Raw genomic sequence first — 21,022 nt, 5'->3', positions numbered from 1 at the left:
GCCTCAGACATTTGTCTTTACAAATGTGTATTTATCAGGTTTCATTCTTAATATAGGTATTTCAGAATTAGTTTATACTATGTTTAGTAGGTAAAATTACTTTCCGTGTTCTTAATCATGTGTATTTCCATTTTTAATTCAGCTAAGTGATACGTAGATGTAACTGGAATGGGGGACTATAAAATGTGCATTATCTGAAATCAGGATGCTCTTAATTCTCATGTACGTTTTTAGCAGTCATTCTTTTCATTGCATCTTGTTGCCTTCCCTCAGATAGTCGTTAATTTTCCCATAAGCCTGCTTTTGATTTGAATGTGGCTCCCATGATTACCAGTTGAAGGAGCCAGGTCTGCCTGAGCTGTAAAGCAGAAGAGAATTATTATCTGCAGAGCAATCATTGGTCTGTCAGCAGTTTACATCCTTTGCAGCTTTCACTCAGGATATTTTAAGGTTCCAGGTAGCATCAGATATTCTCTTATTGAATCCAGAGGGATTTCAGCCATTAATTACAGCAAACTGATTGTCTTTCAGAACTGTAAAGCGCTCAATCTACTGCTGGTGTGATTTCTACTCTGTTAAGCAAGCATTGTTAATCTGCAATTTATATTGTGTTAAATTAGTAAAATAGGTGATTTCTAGAAATAAAAGGGCTTTCTTAAGAAGATTACATACCCATTTCTAACTAGATGTAATCAATTTGCTGCCTTTAATAAGAGTTTGCCAGAAAATAGCTACAGTGTTTTCACGCGTACTGTTGTAGTGCCTATCTGAAAGCAACCAAAAATGCAGAGAAAGAGAAGAAAACTTTGCATCAGAAGTGTGGGTTAAACCTGTCTGTGGGTAATCATAACAACCTTACCTGCCTTTGGCTTTGTGTATTATTGAAACTCTGCGCTGTCTAAGGATTTGTTTTCAGATACCAGTATTTTTCAAAAAGGTATGACTTGTCTGGAGTATCGATGTTGTAGTTTGGGGAAAAAATAATATCAATGATTTGGTTATTACCAGTAATTGCACAGTAACAGATACTTCCATCACCTCCTTGGTTAGAGAGCAGGTTAAAAAATTAGTGCCTTGGGGATTTGTCTTGTGATTATAGGAGAGAAATGGTAGGTTTTGTATATTTTTCTTCCTCTTTTTCCTTCTCTCCTCCCAGTGGAACAGAATTAATATAAAATATTTGGCCTTGCTTACATGGTTCACCATATTCTTGTTGCTTCTGAAAAGATATCATGATGCAGAAGATGAGACCATTAAATGTATTTGTATTTGTGAACTGAAATTAAATTTTACTTTTCTCTACTTGAAAAGTTTGTGCTAAGAGGGAAGGCTCAGTCAGAGGCTACAGCCTTGCCCTTCTGCGTGTGGTTTAAGCACTGAACAGCTGCCTGTTCTTTTTTTCTTGTAGCTCGGACCAATGTAGGGATTCTGTTACCTCATATGGCAAAGGAGAAGCAGGGAAGCCAGAAACAAATGGAAGCCTCTCTGAATCCACAACAGAAGGAAAAACTAAATCCTGCATCCAGGAATCTTTAAATGACGTAGGAAAACAGAGTGACAAAGAAGCCCTGAGAACAAAGCCCCAAACTTCAGCTGGTACTGATGAGCAAACATTATCATCAGCAGCATATCAAAAATCTTTGGAAGAGACTACCAAGCCAACAACAGAAGGCAACAAAACATCTGTGCCTGTCAGTGTGAAGAAGATGAACTGGAGTACTTCTGAGGATGGCAAGCCAAGAACAGGCATCCAAGACGAGGAGGGAGCAGTAATGTCTGAACAGAAGGTACAGTGAGTCCTGTAATTATTAACTGTGTGACGAGTCCCTGTTGCTTGACATAGTGCTTGACAAATTTTTGTAGGACTTGTAATGTTGTTTGTCACAGGTTTGGTTTTTTTTAATCCTTCTTTTTGATTTATTGATAAAATAAGAAAAATGGAAGTTAGTGGAAATTTATATTCTGCTATGTGGATAGTGAGGGAGAGTCTCGGCAGGCAGAGGAGCCAAGCAGAGCTGTGTAATCCTTCACCTGACTGGCCCCAAGCCTTGGAAGAGGTTAAGAGCAGCTTCTGGGACTGCTGTCCCTCGCCCCTGGGGAACAGGCTGCATTCCTGCCCTGACATACCACCTGTGCAAACACTGCCAAACACCTCAGCAGTCCTCCATCTGTTTCCAGTAAAGTGATGCCACTGATGTCCTCTCTTTTTGTGACACTGAAGCGAGCAAAGAGATACACTCTTGGCCCAGAATCTGCTCCTTGTCCCCAACACCCTCTGCATTTTTTTTTTTAACTCTGTTCAGCTGCAGGAAAATAAATTTCAGGTAATTCTTATGCTTTTGTTTCATTACATCATTCATCCCTATTCCAAAGTGCATCCAGCCAAAAGAAATCAAAAGATTTCCAAATGTGCAAAGCGCCTTCCCAGGTGGTGGTTCTTTCTTCCTAAAATACTGCTGAGGGACTCCCTGTTGTTTCTACCTTGCTCAGCTTGCACATCTTTAATTGCAGAATCTCAGTTATAAGTTGCTTTTTTATTAGGAAGTTTTAAATCATTTTCTCAGTGGCTTTGATTTATTTCCCAGAAGTTTAAAAGTAAAGTTGGTTCAAAGAATGGCTTATAGCCCCGTAGCTGCATGCACCTCGCACACCAGCAGTGGGAGGGTTGCCAGGGAATAGACCACAGGGCAGGCAGAGAACAAGGCTGAAAAAGGGAATTGCAGACTTTCTGCTATATTCCTCTCTCTGCTGAGATTGTCTTTTCCTGGATGTAATACTGGAGGAGATTATAACTTCTAGAAGCAAGGCATTTCAGTAGAATTGCTTCTACATGGTACAGCTTTTTTTTTTTTTTTTTTTAATTGGAGCTCAATAAAAATGTTGGGCTATGGTGAGCTGCAATAAATCACTCCAGTTTAAATTAGTTCATTTTAAACTATTATTTTGATTATACAACCTAAAGCTCTTTTATGAGATGGTAACATAATCAGTCTGAGCAGTTACGGAGCATATGATTGTTATTATCTTGTTATTAGTTCATGACACAGTTAAAGCAGTAAAAATCTTTCCTAAAGTTCACTAATTACTGGAATAGTTAAAAAAATGTAAGAAAGAGCCTTCTGCAGAGGCAGTTGAAGGCAGATGGCAGAGTTCCTTTAGAGTTGGTAGGCTTTGCAGCAGCCCTCAGCTGATGATATGACGCTGAGTTTAAATGCAGGGATAAGCGTAGATGAACCCTGTAATGTGCTGAGGGTGTGCACCTCCCCCTGTGGATTGCCATCAGGGAGAAGGTTAAGCTATCATCCACTTTTTTGTGCTCTTCACTTTTGGATAGCCCATCTGGATTGGGAAGATTAAGTGTGTACTGCTCCTTTGCGTGCTTTTTCACTTCTTTTACTTTATCAGTAAAGGGTGATAATCTTATCTTCTAAGTAACAAGTCTTTTAATAGACATGTTCTTTAAATAAACTGGTGTGAGGAAAGAATGTGATTTCTAAACATGAGTCTCTCACAAAGCCCATATGTTTGTTAGAATGACAAAACAAATTGCTTCTAATATCTGGTTGATATTTCTTCAAGAATATATTCTAATTCAACCTAAACTGAAGTCAATAGTTCAATTACTAAGACAGTTCATTTCTTGGTGAGACACTTCATGCCCTCTTGTGAAAACAAAGTTATTTTCAACTGCAGTCTTTCTGCAAGGCATTCTTCAGAAATTATGCACAAAGAGGAAAGCATGGAAGAAGCAGGTTTATATATGTGGAAAGAAAGGGGAAACAAAATTATTTCCCAAAGAAGAGATCTTTTTTTTTCTGTGTCCCTTGGGGAAGAGCTGAGAAGCAATGGACATTCACCTGCAGGGTGAGGGCTGCGTCAGTGTTCTGGCATGCGGTTTGCAACAAGAGATAAACTGTGACAATTGATATTGGGCCATTGCCTTGTGACGTGGATGTAACAAATTGTTGGCCTTGTCCCAAGTCCACGTAAATTACCCAGAGTTTACAGAAGCAGTGCAGTGACAGTGTAGGCCATGTAATTCTTTACAAATACTCAAGTATTGGATTCCAATTATCTTTTTAAGTGAAAGGAGTACAGCACAATTGTGCTATTATCCCAAAGGTGGTGATGTCCACTGCGTGGTCGAGGTGGCTCTCACTCTCAGAATTCCTTCCCAAATAAACCTCTTGAAGCTGTTTATTAATAATAACTCTTCCTCCAAATCCTTCGTGCCCTCTGGGAATTTTCTCCTGCTTACTGTTACTTTTTCAGGACAGGGTTGGATTATAATTATTTTGTATATATATTTAGCTAGTATCAGAGGACAGCAGGAGGCTTTACATGCAGATGAATGCTGTCATCCTGCCTCAGTGCTTTTTGTTGTATAGTCCTTTTCTCCTCCACCCACCTATGCCTACTCTTATTTTCTGAGAAATACTTCTTTTTTGGGATGTCTTGGGCCAGATTCAAAGAGAGAAACAGAGATGCAGTTAGCAATATCCACTGTTCATGGCTTTAAAATAATTTTTGGGCTGTCAGTGAGTAATTACTGAGAATTTTTTCCTCTCAAAAAATACAGAATTATTGTACTTCACACTACAGTCTGCAACTTAAAAGAAGATAAATATGAGCAGGAAAGCCACTTACATGAAAAAGTTCTTCAAAAGGCCTATTTGCAATCTTCTACATGGAGGTGCTTCACTGAATCTTTCTGTGTGACCCTTCTCTTTCTTTATGAGGGAATTCACTTCCCATGCTTTGTGAATCCATACAATTTATTTGAAACATTAGTTCTTGAGGAGGAAAAGCAAGCAGTTATGGCAAGGTGGGGGTTTTTTTACACAAATTTTTTAGCACCTTCATAACATTTGAAATTCTGCAGGACAGATGCATTCCAAATACCATTTTCTAAGTCTTAAGAGCTGCTGGGATATTCTTATCATGCTACAGCATGCCAAGGAGCAAAAAATGCCTCCTCCCACCATATACTTTAAGAGCAAAGTAATGACTGCAAGTCATTATGTACATAATAGACAGGAAAAACACTGTCCATGATAACTTGTTTTCTTCTCCTAGTCCTGATCAGCATGTTCTGTCTTGCAAATGTGCTGTTCAAATGTACTAAAACTGCATTTATTAGGAATGTAGTGACAGTGAGATTGAGAGTGATTCCAGCTCAGAGGAAGAGCAGAGAATTACTACAAGAGTTTATCGACGGCGGTTTATTCTGAAGGTATTTTGTGATTTTCATCGCTGAGGCGACATCGGCATCGGTGTGGGTTTGGGCTGCTGTGTCAGAATGGCAGTTTGGCATACTGGAGTCCCTCTGGTAGTGTGCTTTTCATTGTCAGTATGTATTTATAACCAAGTGCTAGGTGGCCTTCCCTTGCTTAACCAGAGGTTTATGGTTGTCTTCTGCTGGAAAACAACTGTGTTGCACGGCATGTTGTGTCTTGCCCTGATACTGTTTTGCATGACATCTTAAAGACTGCAGCTAGATGCAGTGTGTTGAACTGATGTAGAGCAAAATTACTTGCAGACAAGTATGGGTGACATTGTTTTTTAATTCTATTTTCTAAAAAAATTCTAAATTACAAGTTAAAAAATTGCAGGAATGTATATGAGTGGGATATAGGAGAGTATAATCCATGTACTCTGGTTGAAACTTGTGGTCCTAAGTGCTTAAAGTGTTCTGGAAAACCTCCTGAAAACAGCAAGTGATCACTATTTAAAACCTACTGAGGTTAATACAAGTCTCTGCATTGCCTTTAGTAGACTTTAATGTATTCATTTACAGATAATTCTTTATTTACAGGACAGTGTACTTTACATACTGGTAACAATGGCATAGTCATAATGACATTTACCCTCTTATTTTTTCTTGTATGGTCATATAGTACAGCATTATTTGTCTGCAGCATATAGTGTAAGAAAATAATTCTACCTCAGAAACCATTATATTAATCCCTTGGTAATCTGCAAGATTTGTTAGATTCTCATTAGAAAATTGTATGGTTAAGCCTTGAAAAAGACAGGCAGCCACCATAGTGCTATTACAGCACTAGCTGAGTTTGTCTAAGATGCAATTTTTACTTTAGGAATGATCCGTCACACTGCGTATATGTACATTGCTGTTATTTGCATGCTTTGAGGAGCAGAGTTTGTACACAGGCACTGCACCTTCTGTAGGATGTGGGTGGCAGGCAGGCTGCTCTGCACAGCTAATGATCTACAGACCCTTTCAGAAGAGGCAGGACATTGCTCAGTGTCTTCACCCTGAATTTCTTCAGTATGTCATTCATGCTCCTGTGTAGGACAAGGCAGGAATTGCAAAAATGAGCTCAGCAGAGGTTAATATTGTGTCCAATGCCTCATCTTTACAGGTAGAACCTGCTGCCTTCCATGAAGGGCCCTGTTCAGGTTGGGGTACAGCCCTTCATCAGGAATTCCCTCTGCAGATAAGACATGACTGGTCAGAAACAGGAGAGTGGTTTCTATTTTCAAATGGGGCAGGCAGCTTGTGGGCAATAGCAGACTCTTGAATGCTGTAAGAGAGCTTCTGGTAAAACATGCAGTATCCACAGGCTGGCTGAAAGTTTCAAAGGCCTGTGGCTGAGGTCCTCTACCCAGCTGATGTCTGAACTATTTTACAGTCCACTGGTTTGGAGTCAGGAAATGCTGGAGCAGAAAAAGGGAAAGTATATAAAAGGCAGCCTTCACTTGCTTCCAAGTACATCCGCTGTGTTTAGGGGAAGGCATAGAAAATTGTTTTTAAATGTGGTGGTATAATTTGGGGTTGAACTTTTACCAGAGTAATGGTAAAGCAGCATATACTGCATTGTAATGGGCAGCTAGTGCAGTTGTGGCTGGGAGGGTGTGCATGGTGAATGGAGGCAGCTGAACCTGCTCTGTTGGGAATGTGTCTGATCTGAACTGGATTAAAGCTGTACCTGTCTCCTGATTAGAAAACACATGTAATATTCTGTCATTTTCTGATGATATATCGGGGTGTTTTTGTCCCTGACTCTGCATCTCAAGATAATCTTAGAACAAGAAAAAATTTCAAAGCAGCCATCACTGGGCCTTTTACAGAAAGAGTTTGATAGTGGAAACAACCATTTCAAGGCATATTTTGATCACATAAAGGTCACAAAAAGGTGGTATGAAATGGAAGAATGAATCCTTAACATTGGTCGGGATCTGGACTTTAATTTCTGTTCATTCCTGGGAGCAGAGGTTCATTTTGGGTGGACTGAAATCACTATGAGAGTCTGCACAAGCTGAGGCACAGCTCCTCAGGTGGGGAAAAGGTCTCAGGATACAGTGCCGAAAGGCACAGAGCAATGTTCTCAGCCTGCAGAGTGAAAATAACTCCCGCGTGGCTGCCGCAGGGCTGCGAGCAGCGCTCAGGAGCTGCCGGTGCTCGGCTGCCTGTGCCCGGGGGCCCAGGGAGTGAGCGCTGGGCCCGACCCCACGGCCCCAGAGCCCCTCTCTGGGGCTCACACCGAGCGGGGCTGGCGTCACGGGCATGGGGCAATAGCAAGAGGGGACTCAGGCTCTCCTACTCTGCTGTCTTTTCACACTCCTGGTTAGCCAAATAGCTGTTAAGGGGCGATGCAGAGTAGGAGGCAGGGATGCTTTCCCTCCAGCCTTCCTGTCCCCCAGGCAGCAAGGCTGCCACACACTGACTGTGAAATGCCCCAGTGCTTTTCTGCAGTCATGCCTGGGCTAGGGAGTACTTACCCTATACTGTCTTACATCATGGTTACTTAGGAGCCAGCCCTGGAAATCTTTGTTGAGTTTGCATTCCCTGGAATAAGAAAAACCTGGGCCCAGACTTTGTAAATGGATGGCAGTGCTGTGCCCATGCTGTGAGCCCACCCTGCCAGCCAACAGCAGCAGTGGGGAGGGGATGGCAGTGGGGGCTCCACTGGGCAGAGCTGCATGTGGAATCTACCAAGGATATGTTCCTTACTGCCTGTGTGTTGCACTAACAGCAGTTCATGTAGCCTGCAGGGATAAAGTTTGGTAATGCCAAAATCTTGAGGATAAATTGAGTCGTCTGGAAAAACAGAATTTGCTATGTGCCTTTACAGCTCCTGTTGGGGGTGAATTGCTTCATTACCTTTGTTCTTCTTTCCCAACTTGTTGGTTTTTTTTTTCCTTTTGGTGCTGTTCTGTGTTATTGCTAACTCTGTTATTTCTGTTTAACTGCTACCTTAGTTCTCTGTCCTAGCTGAAATACGGAGAAAGGTTTTTCTCCCCCCCTGGTATTTTCCCAGAAGTCCAAGAGCTGAATCCTGTCAAGTGTTCCGTGCTCTTGAGCACATTCCCATGGGATTTAGCACTTCAGAAGGCTGAGCCCATAAAACCAGACAAGCAAGGACTGATGCCCATTTCCACATGTAATAGGATCGTATTCTAACCTCAAGGTAGTGCAGATGTTTTTGTTTTTGCTTCCTTTCCCCTCTTCTCTTCAAATGGTGGACTGATGGGATGGTGCATTGCAAAAGAAATGGGTTTTTATGGTAGTGCAGGAATGCAAGCAATTAGCACACAGGGGAAAAATAAGATTGCTGCTACAATGTGCACATTCAGAGCCTGACCCAAAGCTCCTCTTACTCAGCCCTGACAGAAATCAGTGTATAATTTTTCATGCTTTTTCAGAGGTTGTTAAATCTTTCATGGGTACAAATTTTTGGCAAAAACTGTTTAGTAATATTCTTGCCAAAAAGTTTATGGTAGAATTTTGTAATGGAAAATAAAATAGATTTCTAAGCAGGGGTTATTCAAATCTGATGTAATTCTGTATCTTGTATTTTTGTTATTTCTTGCCATTTTTTATTCCTATCCATGGATTTTGACCGTGAAACACCCCATTACTGACTGCCAAGGGTTTGGCTCAGCCTGCACTGGAGGAGTGGCACAGGAGCCTGAGCAGCAGTCTTTCAGAACGGGAACCAGCAGCTTTCACTATCTTATTATTCAGAGGAAACTTATTTATGGAAAGAGAAAATGTGGCCATCCTGTAGGTGAGAATAATTAAGGGCCTGTGCCCCATGAGAGGCACATGGGAAGCATTTTGATTTGTGTATTTATCTTGGCACAGCCTGTCCACTGCAGTCCCTCCCAGGCTTTAGAGCTGCAGAACTGAGCGGCTCCCTAAGTGCCCTCACCCTGCCTCTCCCCAGGAGGGACTGCCAAGGTCAGAGCTGCTGGCCTCAGTAAGAGAATGCAGAGGTAAATTAAAGCACAGACTACAAGTGCTGTTGTAAGGTCTGTTCATCATGCTGTGCTCCATGCGACAAGCAACAGACCTGCTGACCTGGTTCCCAATATTGGACTATTCTCTGCCCCATTTACAGCACCATTTCTTTTCAGGTCTCCTGGGCTTGCCTGTTGGTTTGTTGGGGTTCCCCCCCCCCCCCGTGGCTTTAACAATACATCTGCAAACAAGCAAGTACGGATTCAGCACAGGCGCAGGCAGAGAGTTGCAGCATCTGATTAACAAGGTCTCCCTGAGTAGGCAGAACTCACTAATGAAAATGACCTTAATGAAAGATGTTTATTTCTATTGCCACTGTCACAGAGGCTTGAGACCCCAAGGAGACCGAGGCACAGCTGCTGTTTATGCATTACAAGAATCTGATCTTGAGACTGAAAGGATTATGACTTAATGGCAGCTTAGGCCAGTAAGGGAAGAGGTCTGTACAGCTCCTGTTCCCATTGCAGCATTGCCCCTGGTCTTTGGCAAAATTAAATATTTAGGATCTTTCCACCTTGCTTATTTCTGTCTGCTTTTAAATTCCTTTTTATTCATCTGGGTAAGAGACATCCAGCTGCACCTTTTTTCTCCACTATTAGAACAGTAGATATATAGGAGAAATAAAAGGGACTATTATATTATCCCTCTAGTAACAAAACATGAGAGAAAACCAGAGCTCTAACAAATCTGCAGTGAACTTTGGCACAATATTGCAGCACTGACTGTGTAACTCCATTTATCTGGAGGTCCCTGGGAACACCCATAATCTGCAAATAACTGTTAAGAAAACCAGTGGAGCTGGTGGAAGGCTTTGAAGAAGCTGCTCTTTGCTTCTCCTGCCCTGGAGAGCAGCAGGGAGAGGATACCAGCTGGTTTTGGCAGGACTACACTCCAATGAGCAGGGTGACATTAAAGCACTCTGCTTTGCAAAGCTTCCTGGCATGTTCTAGGGCTGAGGCTTGCAGATTGCAGCCTTTGTATGGTTTAGTCCCAGGGATATAACTGAACTTGCAGTAATCACAGCGTTTTCTCCCTGTCTTTCTAAAGCTCTTGATATTGTGACAGTGATTTTGATCAGTCAAGGGTAAAATGAAGCCCACATAAGTCTGATGCAGCAGAAAGAATTTAATTCTTTATCTGTGACGCAGATGCACCAGTTTTATGTTTAAAACCAGCTTTTGTTGACAAGGTCATCTAATGTGCTGCTCTAACCCAAAGCAGGTTTGAGATCTGGCAGGTAAAACTGTGAGCTGGTAAGGTGTGGATTTTTTTGTCCCTAACAAACATCCATCTTTATAACTGCATAGGTTAGAAATGTCAGTAAATCAGATCTACCTCCTGCCAAATGTGAGCCCTCCTGCAATTTGTTTAACTACCCACCAGCAAGAGAATTGTGAAACCTGGATTTCATGCATGCTGACTGCTGAGTATTTACAGCATTTATCCTGAAATTGTGCTAAAGCAGCATTTACCTAATTAAAACCCAAGGTTTGCCATACCTTTACAAGTATATTTTCTTCCAGGAGACATCTTTCAGTGCATCAGTACATTTTTCATTTTCAAGCTGAACACAGTAATTCTCACTAGCTTGTTTTAAGGAAAAACCTTGCTCGTAGCGGCAGGAAGAAGTCCAAGGACAGTACACAGAACCAGTACTTGTGTGCCAGGTAGTCTGGTGACCTTGGTACTGGCCATGTCGTCTTATTTCTGTTTTTAGTGGGTTTTATTGTAGTGGCTTTGGAGACCCTGTTGACAAGAGGGAACCTCTCCATGCTTCTGTGTGAGAGGGATGTCTGGGTCAGGGTTCTCCTCTGTCCCTTAGAGCACCATGCAGCAGCCCACGTAAGAGTCACAGAGCCCATGGGTGATGGGCCAGGAAAGAAACTGTGCTCTTAGTTCCCCATCTGCTCTACTTCTGAGTAAACTATTAAGCCTCCAGAATCAGTATTTCCCCCGTTTCATTGTGGCTAGGAAACCCCACAGCTTTCAGTTCCCAAAACCTTTACCCAGCCATCGCCCCACTGCTGCAGCAGCAGTCCCCCTGCTCCTCTTGTTTCTGCTCTCTCACTCATGAGAAAGGAAGGAGCAGCCTCCTGTTGTTGGGGCCCTGCTCACCAGGGGTTCAGCCTCTTACTTCCCTCCTCCTGCACGTAGCCTGACATGGGTGCTTAGGCAGGTATGCAGTTTCTCCTTCCCATGACTCCTCAGCAGAGTTCTTCTGGAGAATGAACTGTATGGGCCCAGCCCAGGCTTCATCTGAAGGCTTCAACAGCTGCTTGTTCTTCTTGTAGGGATGCCACCATGCCTGGGCTTGCTCCCTGCAGTCCCAGCTGTATCTCAGACACAGGACCTCATCCTTATGTCCCTATGCATCAACATCCACCTGGCTGGGGAGCCCACCCTTCTTTTAGTGATGCTTTCTAAAGAATCAAAGTTCAACAAGTTTTATAGCCTGTGGAAGCGTGGAGAAAAAAACATGTAAAATGTCCAAAACTGTTAGTTAACAGATTAGTTAATTATCAAGTGGTGATTTCCATACAGCTTTCAATATGAAATAAGCAAAGATTCTGTACTTCTGACTAATGACAAATGTTGATCAGGAGCTTGGTTAGTGGGAGAGCTGCACTCTGCTACTCAGCACTCCCCTCTGGCTCCTGCCTGCTCCAGTCCCTGCAAAGTGAGGAAAATGGAAAAGCTTGGTTATAGGAACCAACCAAATGGCTTGTAAACAAAAGGGAAAGTGTATTTGCTTTAGACCTTAGAAATAGCATACAAGCCTAAACAAGTAATGTACGAATTAAAAAAGCTGTGGTTGTATGGAAAACAGTTTAAAGTAAACATGGCATCACTATATTATAGAGCAGTGCCAGGAGCTTGTGTAGACCACTCTGTACTGTATACACCACAGTAAACAGGAGTTATATTTGCCATGTGCTGCTTACTATGTGGAAGCATTATGAAAGGCTGATGTTGAGCTGTAATATCTCATTTCAAGTATTATTTTGTTGTTTGTATGGATGTAACATGTTTTGTACAATGTTTCTTTCTACTTCCTCCCTCTATTTGCCATTATTTCCAAAGTGGCTTGAGGGGAAAAGTTGTAAGGATTTTTTTTGTTTTGTTTAAATGGTTATTAATCTACATGTGGAAATTTTTGATAGGTAGGCCAACTACATTATTATTATATTTGTTTTATTTATATGAAATAAAAAGCAGACTGGATATTTTTGAAGCATCAAATACAATGCTTACTTCAGCATCTGGGTTTGGAAACATGATTTTATGAGGTAAAATTGTTGAAGTTCTTCTGGAACTTAAGTTCATGACTGCCAGCTAACCCTAAAGTAATGTCATTTGTTTATAATGTGAACAGTAATTCTTGTAGTAAGTCACTCGCATAGCAGTTAGGAAACTGCTTTGAGATTTGTTTAAGCTGGTCTATAAATTGCGGATGCTATGAGCAGTGATGGCAGGAGGGGCTGTCCATGTCAGTGAGTTGTGCTCCAGGCTGCTGAGCCTCCTCGGCAGGTCAGCAGGTGGTATCAAGCCAGGAAAAGTGCCATGTAAGATACCTTTCTCCATTTTGTAAATGCTGAGAAGTCTTGTCTTTTGTGTGTGTTTAAGATTTTGTATTTAGCAAGCTACAGGCAGAGCTGTCCTTTTAATTCCCACATCAAATCCCACCTTAGTTTGGCATTAGACCCTGTTTCTGTGTGCTGGGCACTGAGAAGCTGTGAAAAGCTGATGGATATCTAATTAGAAATTAAATCATCATGAATTTGTGCCTCCATCTCATAGGACTCAGACTGACCACAAGATGATTTGTAACGAGTTAGTTAATAAGAGCAATATGCTAGAAGCTCACTACAGGCTTCAAGGACACATTCTGTAGAACAAATGAGCAGGTATTGGCATGCTAAATGAGCAAGGCTTTCATACTGTGTGTGTGACATAAAGCAACCTGTTACATAAAGTTGAAGCTAGCATGTGCTTGTTGCTTGGATTGGTGTGGAAATATGTGTGGCAGAATATAGGTTATATTGCTAATCTTATCACACGTTCTTTAGGGTGAGGAAGCAAAAAACATTCCTGGTGAAACTGTAACCGAGGAACAGTTTACTGATGAAGAAGGCAACGTCATCACAAGAAAAGTAATCATGAATTACATCACTGCTCTAAGTCTTTGCATTCAAGTAACTTCTTTTAACATACTTTCTCCGTTTAGAATCTAGGGGAAAAAAACCGATGCTTTTCATGTATTGCTTCCCGCAGATCACCCGGAAGGTAGTAAGACGTGTTGTTATTCCCCATGAGAGGAAAGCTGGTGAAATGGTAATGGAATGGGGACTGCCAGGAAATAACGGTAGACACGGAGGGTTGTGTTGACTGCTAGAAAGTGCTGCTAAAGGGCTGGAGGTCTGCATTTAACAAGAAGCCTTGGCAAAGTGCAGTGCTTGTGGTTATTGACAAGTTGTGGGGGAGGGTAACAGGGCAGTCTCTGTGCTATGTGTGGGCAAGGGCTGTGTCAAGGGGGCCTGGCTGAATTCTTTATGCTTTAATGTCTCATTCTGTATAACAGGCAGCAGACTTGAACCATACATGTGGGGCCTGTTCTGTAACATCCAGATGAGCTTTGTCTGTGGGTATGGTTAAGCCCTTGCAGAATTTGTGCCTTACACCCATAGGTGTACCTTTTTACTTTTGTCACCAGCCCAAAGGAACGAGCCACAGTCTGGTCCCCTCCAGCCTCTCGCTTACCTGCATAATGTCCCCGTGCTAGAGAATGAGACTTTGCAGAATTCAGGGGGATGGAATCGTAACCAAGCAATGCTATCCTTTACAAGCAAACACCAAGGCAGGATTTTGTTTCTGGCAATTAAAATCAGAAGCCCAGAAGGTCTGGACTGTGCCCAGCTTCAGCACCCCCAAAAGAAGGGAGGGCAGTGGGAAGGTCAGGCCTGTCGTGCCCCAGCACACCTGAGCCCCTCTTGCAGGGGGCCCTGGGGGCTCAGGAAGGCATGGATAGGTTGTCCCTCGAGATGTCCTCTGTCCCCAGGATGCTTCTGGAGACACATGGCTCCAGGGAGCTCATGCCTTGCTCCCCAGCACATGGCCCTGGGAGGTTGTGCTCCTGTAAACTTGTCATTGGGTTAATGGAATTTTTGTCTGAGTGAAAACAGATTCAGAAAAAAAGATAATAAATGCTCTTTACCTGCTTGTAATAAAAAAAGAAAAATAAATCAAGGGGTGATGACACCACAGAAATAGGAGAGATGAAACAAACATATTTTCCACCCCATCTTTTGTAATCCTTTATCAGGGAAAAAACAAATCCTGCCCCGTGAGGGGGAAATATTTTCAGTTTGCTGCTCCAGATTAGATTACTTGGAAACTACAAATAGTTACAAATACATCAATGCAGATCCCCTGAGGGGTAAACTCTGCCGATAACCACCCATAAACAGATGCCTATCTCTGATGTGAATGAGGCTTGTGATTACTAGAGTATTTATTTTTAGATTATTATTGAGCTATTTTTAATGAGCAAAGATGAAATTTATTTTCTGGTTCACTGTTTTAAAGACACTGAAACCTGTGCTGCTTGTCACTGTTGTTGGTTTTACTTCTGTGCTGCTTTGGTGGTGGTTTTTGCTGGCTTTCTTTCTCTTCCCTTTACTCCATTACTAACCTGCTCACTTTAAAGCACAGACATTGTGAAACATCATAACAGCAGCCATGGTCTATGCTGTCAGAAATGTCTGTTGGTCCTGGCTGACCCAGGAGGCTGGTTGGGGAAGGAGATTTTCCTTGATGGTGGCAGTGAATCCTGCTGCAGTTGGTGGCAGGGAGAGCTGCCAGCCAGGCACTCCAGCCCAGGGATCATGCTGAAATTGTAGACCTGTGTTTTCTGCTTGAAGTTGATATTTCAAGCCTGTGCTTTTGCAGCTCAGCAGAGTGGATAAGCAGATTGTGTGTATCTTTGAAATGAAGTGTTAATGTGATTTAACTGCTTTTTACTTATCCTGTTACAGCAAAATGTGGAATCTTTTTTGGAAGCAGGTTTATATTTATGAGCACTCTGCAGCCTGTGTTAATGTTGATACTTTTCCTTTAAAGCAGGGAGAAGCTTATAAGGTTAAGACAAAGAAAGAAATCAGACATGTGGAGAAGAAAAGTTACTCATGAAAGCTGAAAGCCAACTACTGAACGGTCAGTGTGATCAATTTTCTTCCATTGCTAAAGCCTTTTACCAGCACAGCACTGTGCAGTGCGGGCACCAGCACCTGGGCTGCACAATGGCTTGTCTCTGCTACCTTGACATTCCTTTCGAGCTGCAAGGCTGAGCAGATGGCCCTTGACCTTGTAAGCAGAAAATTACCTTGAGTTCATGTATAGAAACTGAGCTTTACTTCTTGGAACATAAAGGAAAGCAATACTGAGGCATGTGCAAAATTTTGGGGAGTTTTAAAGTCAAGTGTTAGTAATCCATGACACTTTCTACTCCTAAAAGTCAACTTAAACACAGATGGGGAAGGAGCTGCACACAAGTAAATCTTCTGCTCCTGTGGGCAGTTACACAAGTCAAAGTCCTTGTAAGAGCCATTGAAGTGTCTCAGGATTTGCCAACAAATAATCCTTACCAACTGTTTTTTGTGAATTTTATTGATCCAGCCTTAATGATTTTAACAAAACAGCAGCTGACACTATAAGGGCTTCCCAAACTAAAAAAACTAAACTAAAACCCACAACCTAAGACACCCTTGCAGGGGCTCTGTAGTAGCGTGCTGGAGCACCATGAAGCCAGAAGCTGCTTTGTCTTGATCACAGAGTTGTAGTCACACAGCAAATGTGCCTGCAAATATGGGAGGAGCCAGCCTGTGTCTGTTAATGCTGGTCAGTCAGTCATGGCTTCGAGTGCGTATGTTTACCATGTTCGTGTCTTTTTTTCTACGCAGAACTTTTCTTAGCTTTGGTGGGTCTAAGGAATTGGGCAGAGGAAGAGTTTATGAAACGCAAGTCTATGTGCTATCCTTCTATATAGGATTAACTATAGGATTTAAGAACAGGATAAACAGATCCTGGGAGACATACTGGATAGCGATGTGGAGGTAAAGAACAGAAGCAGAGTCTCTCCTGAGGCACTAGACAGACCCTTCTGAAGGTAGCCCCTAAAGCCACCTGGCTGTATGGGCTTTCTGTGCATGTGAGCTGTGCCATCTTAGACCAGTGGCCACCAGCTGTGTGGGGTCTACCTGAGGGCTTCATGGGATCAAGCCCTAAGGAGCAAGAGCTGTGAGGTGACTGGCATGCTTTCAGCATCTGGTGGGCACCTGCTGCGTTCACCTATCACAACTGCTGAATTCCTGCTTTTATTGAGAGCCCCCCCACCTGTGCTAATAGAACAATACTGCTTCACGTGGCCTGCTGCTCAATATACTCATAAAATATTCAACGTTTTGAAAAGGGAGGTGATTCTTTTGATGTGCCTTTCTGCCTCGTGGAGCTCAAGGATACAGAAAGAAAGAAAGCCAAAGGGATGGTGCTGCTTATATGAAATTGTGTCCCAAGTTTGGTCCCATGCTTCTCCACTGTCAATCTGCAGGAGGAAAACAGTGGAAATTTGCGAATTAGAAGGCACTGAAGGCAAGGCAGGGCACTGAACCCTATAAGCAGTGCAGATAATAAAGAGCCTATTGGCATACAAGCATGGTGCAACATCCATTGGGGATAAGAGAACAGCATTTCATTTTCAACTAAAATGATATTGATAAGGCAGTCCTTGCCTAATGTATGAAATCCATTCTGACCTTCAGAAAGCTGGAGTCTGACTTCCTCAGAACTAGATTAATTCCCACAACTGCTGATGCATTTTTCCTGTGATTTCTAGTAGGCAACTCTTCCATGCTAGAGCCCTGAGAAACTCAGAGAGAGTCTGCCTTGGATAATAAATCTTTGCTCAGAGAGAAACTTTCTCCTGTAAGATGAATCTCTGCGGTCCAAACTTTGATATGATAAGCATGACCAAATGTGCTTGAAGTAATTGTGAGCCCTATCAAGAGTCTACTGAAGACCATTTATCTGAATTCAAAAGCATATATATTTGCTCAGGGAATTCTGATAGAAAACCAGTTTGTTTCTTGATCCCAAAAGACAAAAAGAATCCTGTTAGGGAGGCAAAGGTGTTGCTTTTCCTTTGAATGTTTGAAAAAAAAAATCACAATTTTAGTTAGATTTTTTTTTTCTATCTTTGTCACCATTTCAAATAAACCCATTGTGAAATACAGGTGTCATAGTTTGACTCAGGATCAGCAATTAAACCAGCAACAATAATGCTCTCAATCCCACCCCCACCAGGTAGGGAAAGGAGAGAGAGAACAAGAAGAGAGACTTTCTGGATTGAAACCTAAACTAGACAGCTTTAATGAAATACTAATGATAAAAGAAATATGTACAAATATATACATGTATGTGCAGGAATGTGCAAAACTCTATTGCCTCTCCCCACCCCAGCAACTCCCACAGCATCTTCTGAGCTATGAGCAGTCCGAAATGTCCCAGAGCTGCTGGAGAGAGCGGCAGAGCAGAGAGGAGCTGAGGGGAGAGTTGTGAGGGTCAGGAATGCATGAACCTGGGGATCAATGGTGATGGGTAGATGGAGTCCTCCCTGGATGCCGGCCATGGGTGGAAGAGATGGAAAGAAGAAGAAGGAAGGAGGAAGAGGCTTGACTTCCATAATCCCTGGATTTATACTGAGAGCTATGCAGTTATATACATACATATATGAAATATCTCTGACCAATTTTGCTGTCCATCTAGTCTGCTCCTCCCTATGGGAGGGTTGTAGATAGGAGTCTTCTGCTCCTTTAGTGTCAAAAGCACTAGATTTAACGGGCAGAACAAAGTGTCCTCGGTCTCTGGGCACAAAGTATAAACATTCCAATGTTATCAGTCCACTAGCTGGAAAACTTGCTGCTACTTAAAAGAGAGCTCACTGGGGAAAAAAAAAAGAAAAAAAAAAAGTCAGTAATACCCATCCTGGCTAAAACCAGGACAACAGGTTGAAAGGAAAAGCCAAGAACTGTTGCATGCACTTCTGGAGGACAGCACTATGCGAGCCAGCGTGACTGCTGCAATGTGAATAGGTGGCTTTTAGCAGCAGGACAGATTTATGGCAACCGTAGGTGTGGGCAAGGACAGATTGTTTTAACATAGAAGGAGAAGAGTGTGAGCACTCCTGAGGAATGTGTGTGGACCTGTGACCTGATTACTAACCAGACATGTCCATGCCAGCCTGGATCCCGCAGGCACTGTGCAAGCTGTGCTCCCAAACAGGCTTCCCTGTGCCCAGGTGCTGGTGAGCCCACAGGTCTTTCAGCTCCCTTTGGGCAGTGTGTTTGTGTTCCTGCTTCCAGCTTCCTTGCTGCAAGGCACCCCTGGGGTACAACAGATGTAACACACTTGCTTTCCTTATGTGCATGGCTGGACGACTGTTTTGGGGTGGGTGAGACAGCACGAGCTGCCCCCCTTGTCTCCTCAGTTGCTGCTCATGTGAGCCAGGTGGGAGATGGATGGGGCTGCTCCTCTTCTTCCCTTTGTCCTTTGTGAAGCTTCCTACAGGCTGGACTCTGCATTCCTGGCTCACATTCCCCAAGCGACTGGCAGAGGTGGACATGCAAGGAGCGCAGGTTTTCCACCACTGTGGGAATGCTACCAAACAATAAACATGTGAAAGCAGCAGCTCTTTAATTCTGGAGATGATGCCATTTCTTCTGCTGTGGAGAGTACCTGTTCCTTGTCATCACGGGATCTGACGAGCTGGAGCTTTGTCTGGGGTGATGAAATGCAGCATGCTTTAAATGTATTTGAAAATCAGTTCACAAGCAACGTGGACATCTGCAGCTGCACTTCCCCTTCATGCTGGGAGCTCAACTGATGCCATTACCTACCTAGGAAGTGTGAGATTTATCCAGAATTCCACAGTGCCAATTAGAACTTCTCTGTTTAGTCAGGGAAAGGCACAGAATTGATTCTAACGAGATACTCTGAATGATTTGTGCTTCTTTTCTTTCCGTAGGACTGTGTGCTTTTACTGCCAGTATTCTAGAGGGACACTCACAGAAGAAAAATCAACAGGAATTATACATTCACCTATAAAAGTGTGCGTGTGTTTGCTGCTTCCACACATTAACCGCATGGTTTTTATGCAAAAACAAACAAAGAAAAAACCCACAAAAAAGTTAATTTAGCATGAGCCAATTTACAGAGCATGGAAATTCACGTTCATTCACAGGATTGGAGGGTGCACAGTTACCAATGCAGTGTATATACAAGATGCCATGCTGTTAACAGCTTCTTTCAAGCAGTTTGATGTCATCTCAAAAGAAATAAATTCCTGTGGCCAGAAGGGATGTATGAAGACAAAACAGTTAAACCATGGAAAGACACTAAAATTACTAAAATCCACAACAGCTCGCCTTATTTTTCTTGGACCCAAACTGTCAGGGTATAAAACACTATTTGTTTCTTTTTTAAACATCAGTAGTTTTGCTGTAAATAAATAACACTGTATAAATTCTAACAAAATAGAATAAATGTTGATAAGGCACTGCCTTTTCGATCACAAACAGAATATTGCAAATGCATTGAGCAGGATAGGTGTCTCAAATGGCTGCACCTACAGGGATATTCTGGGTGTATCTTCACAGATTCTTGTATATTAGCAATTATAATGTTTGTATATGCAAAAACGCTAGCTTGATTTTAAAAAAATCTTTAAAATCTGCTGCAAATTTAAATGATTCCCAAAATGAGGAATTCTGTAGTTCTGTGAAAATTTTTTCTTCAGAGTACTAATATTTTGATGCATGTGTTTCACCTTATTTTGATTAAATCTTTTCCAGTTTTGCAAACACTATACTGCAACATGAAAAATAAGATTTTATCTGTAAACACAAAGCCCTTCATCTAATATTTGTTGCTGTTGCCAATTTTTCAATGAAATGACCTAAACCCCATAACATATACAGTAGTTGCATTATGGGGAGGGGGGTGCTATCTGTTCTCGCTTTATAACGGGGGTAATGCTTGCAGCTTTAGAAGTGGGTTGGTGCTCTAAAGAGCACAAGTTTGGGATATTTTTAAATGAACTGAAGAGAAATTATTAGCTAATAGACTGGCAGCACGCTGTAAAATTATTACTGTATTGTGTACTGGCTATAAGATGTAGAATCTTTCAGTAAGCCAATCATCTGTAATCATCCTAGCAGTGTAATATTAGGTCGTTAAGGCTGCTGTGTTTTAAAGGGCATTTTTATTTGGGTTTTGGTGAAATACTTTAATTTGTTGATTATATTCATATGGAAACAGCATTCATTGATAATAGCTCTAATTACATATGTATGAAAACAACAAACACTGGATGATCTAGTTGATTATTTAAGCATAAAATAAATTGTGTTAAAACTCTTGGATAATGTGTATTGGGCAGTGTTCTTGTACCGTATGGATGTGCAGCTTCACAAGGAGAGCCCTGAACCAGCTTTTTGCTTCTTTTCCTCTCTGTTTCTTTTTTTCTGATCCACCTCCTCCTCTGCCCAGTGGGACAGGCCATCACTGGGCAGGCTGTCCCCAGGTGGGAGAAATGGGAGGAAAACACAGCAGCCAGCACATCCTCGACAAATCTAAGGAAAACTCTCCTCCCTGGGATGCAGGAGACCTCCTCAGGCGTGGGGAAAGGACCTGTGCAACAGGGGTGTC

The 21,022-nt window shown here is 42.3% G+C and overlaps 1 protein-coding gene across 1 annotated transcript in view; it reads left to right on the top strand.

Annotated features, from left to right (window-relative positions):
* Positions 1 to 20,739, top strand: part of ANK3 (ankyrin 3) — a 202,309-nt gene extending 181,570 nt beyond the window's left edge. The window contains exons 44-48 of the mRNA XM_051619726.1: positions 1,409 to 1,787; positions 13,333 to 13,416; positions 13,538 to 13,597; positions 15,383 to 15,475; positions 19,341 to 20,739. Coding sequence (XP_051475686.1) covers positions 1,409 to 1,787; positions 13,333 to 13,416; positions 13,538 to 13,597; positions 15,383 to 15,451 — 592 coding nt within the window. The 3' untranslated portion in view covers positions 15,452 to 15,475; positions 19,341 to 20,739. The remainder of the gene's footprint in view (positions 1 to 1,408; positions 1,788 to 13,332; positions 13,417 to 13,537; positions 13,598 to 15,382; positions 15,476 to 19,340) is intronic.
* The last annotated feature ends 283 nt before the right edge of the window (positions 20,740 to 21,022 follow it).

This window comes from Apus apus, chromosome 4 (assembly GCF_020740795.1).
Source record: "Apus apus isolate bApuApu2 chromosome 4, bApuApu2.pri.cur, whole genome shotgun sequence".
Classification (NCBI taxonomy): domain Eukaryota; kingdom Metazoa; phylum Chordata; class Aves; order Apodiformes; family Apodidae; genus Apus; species Apus apus.
This window is presented reverse-complemented; position numbering and strand designations above follow the sequence as displayed.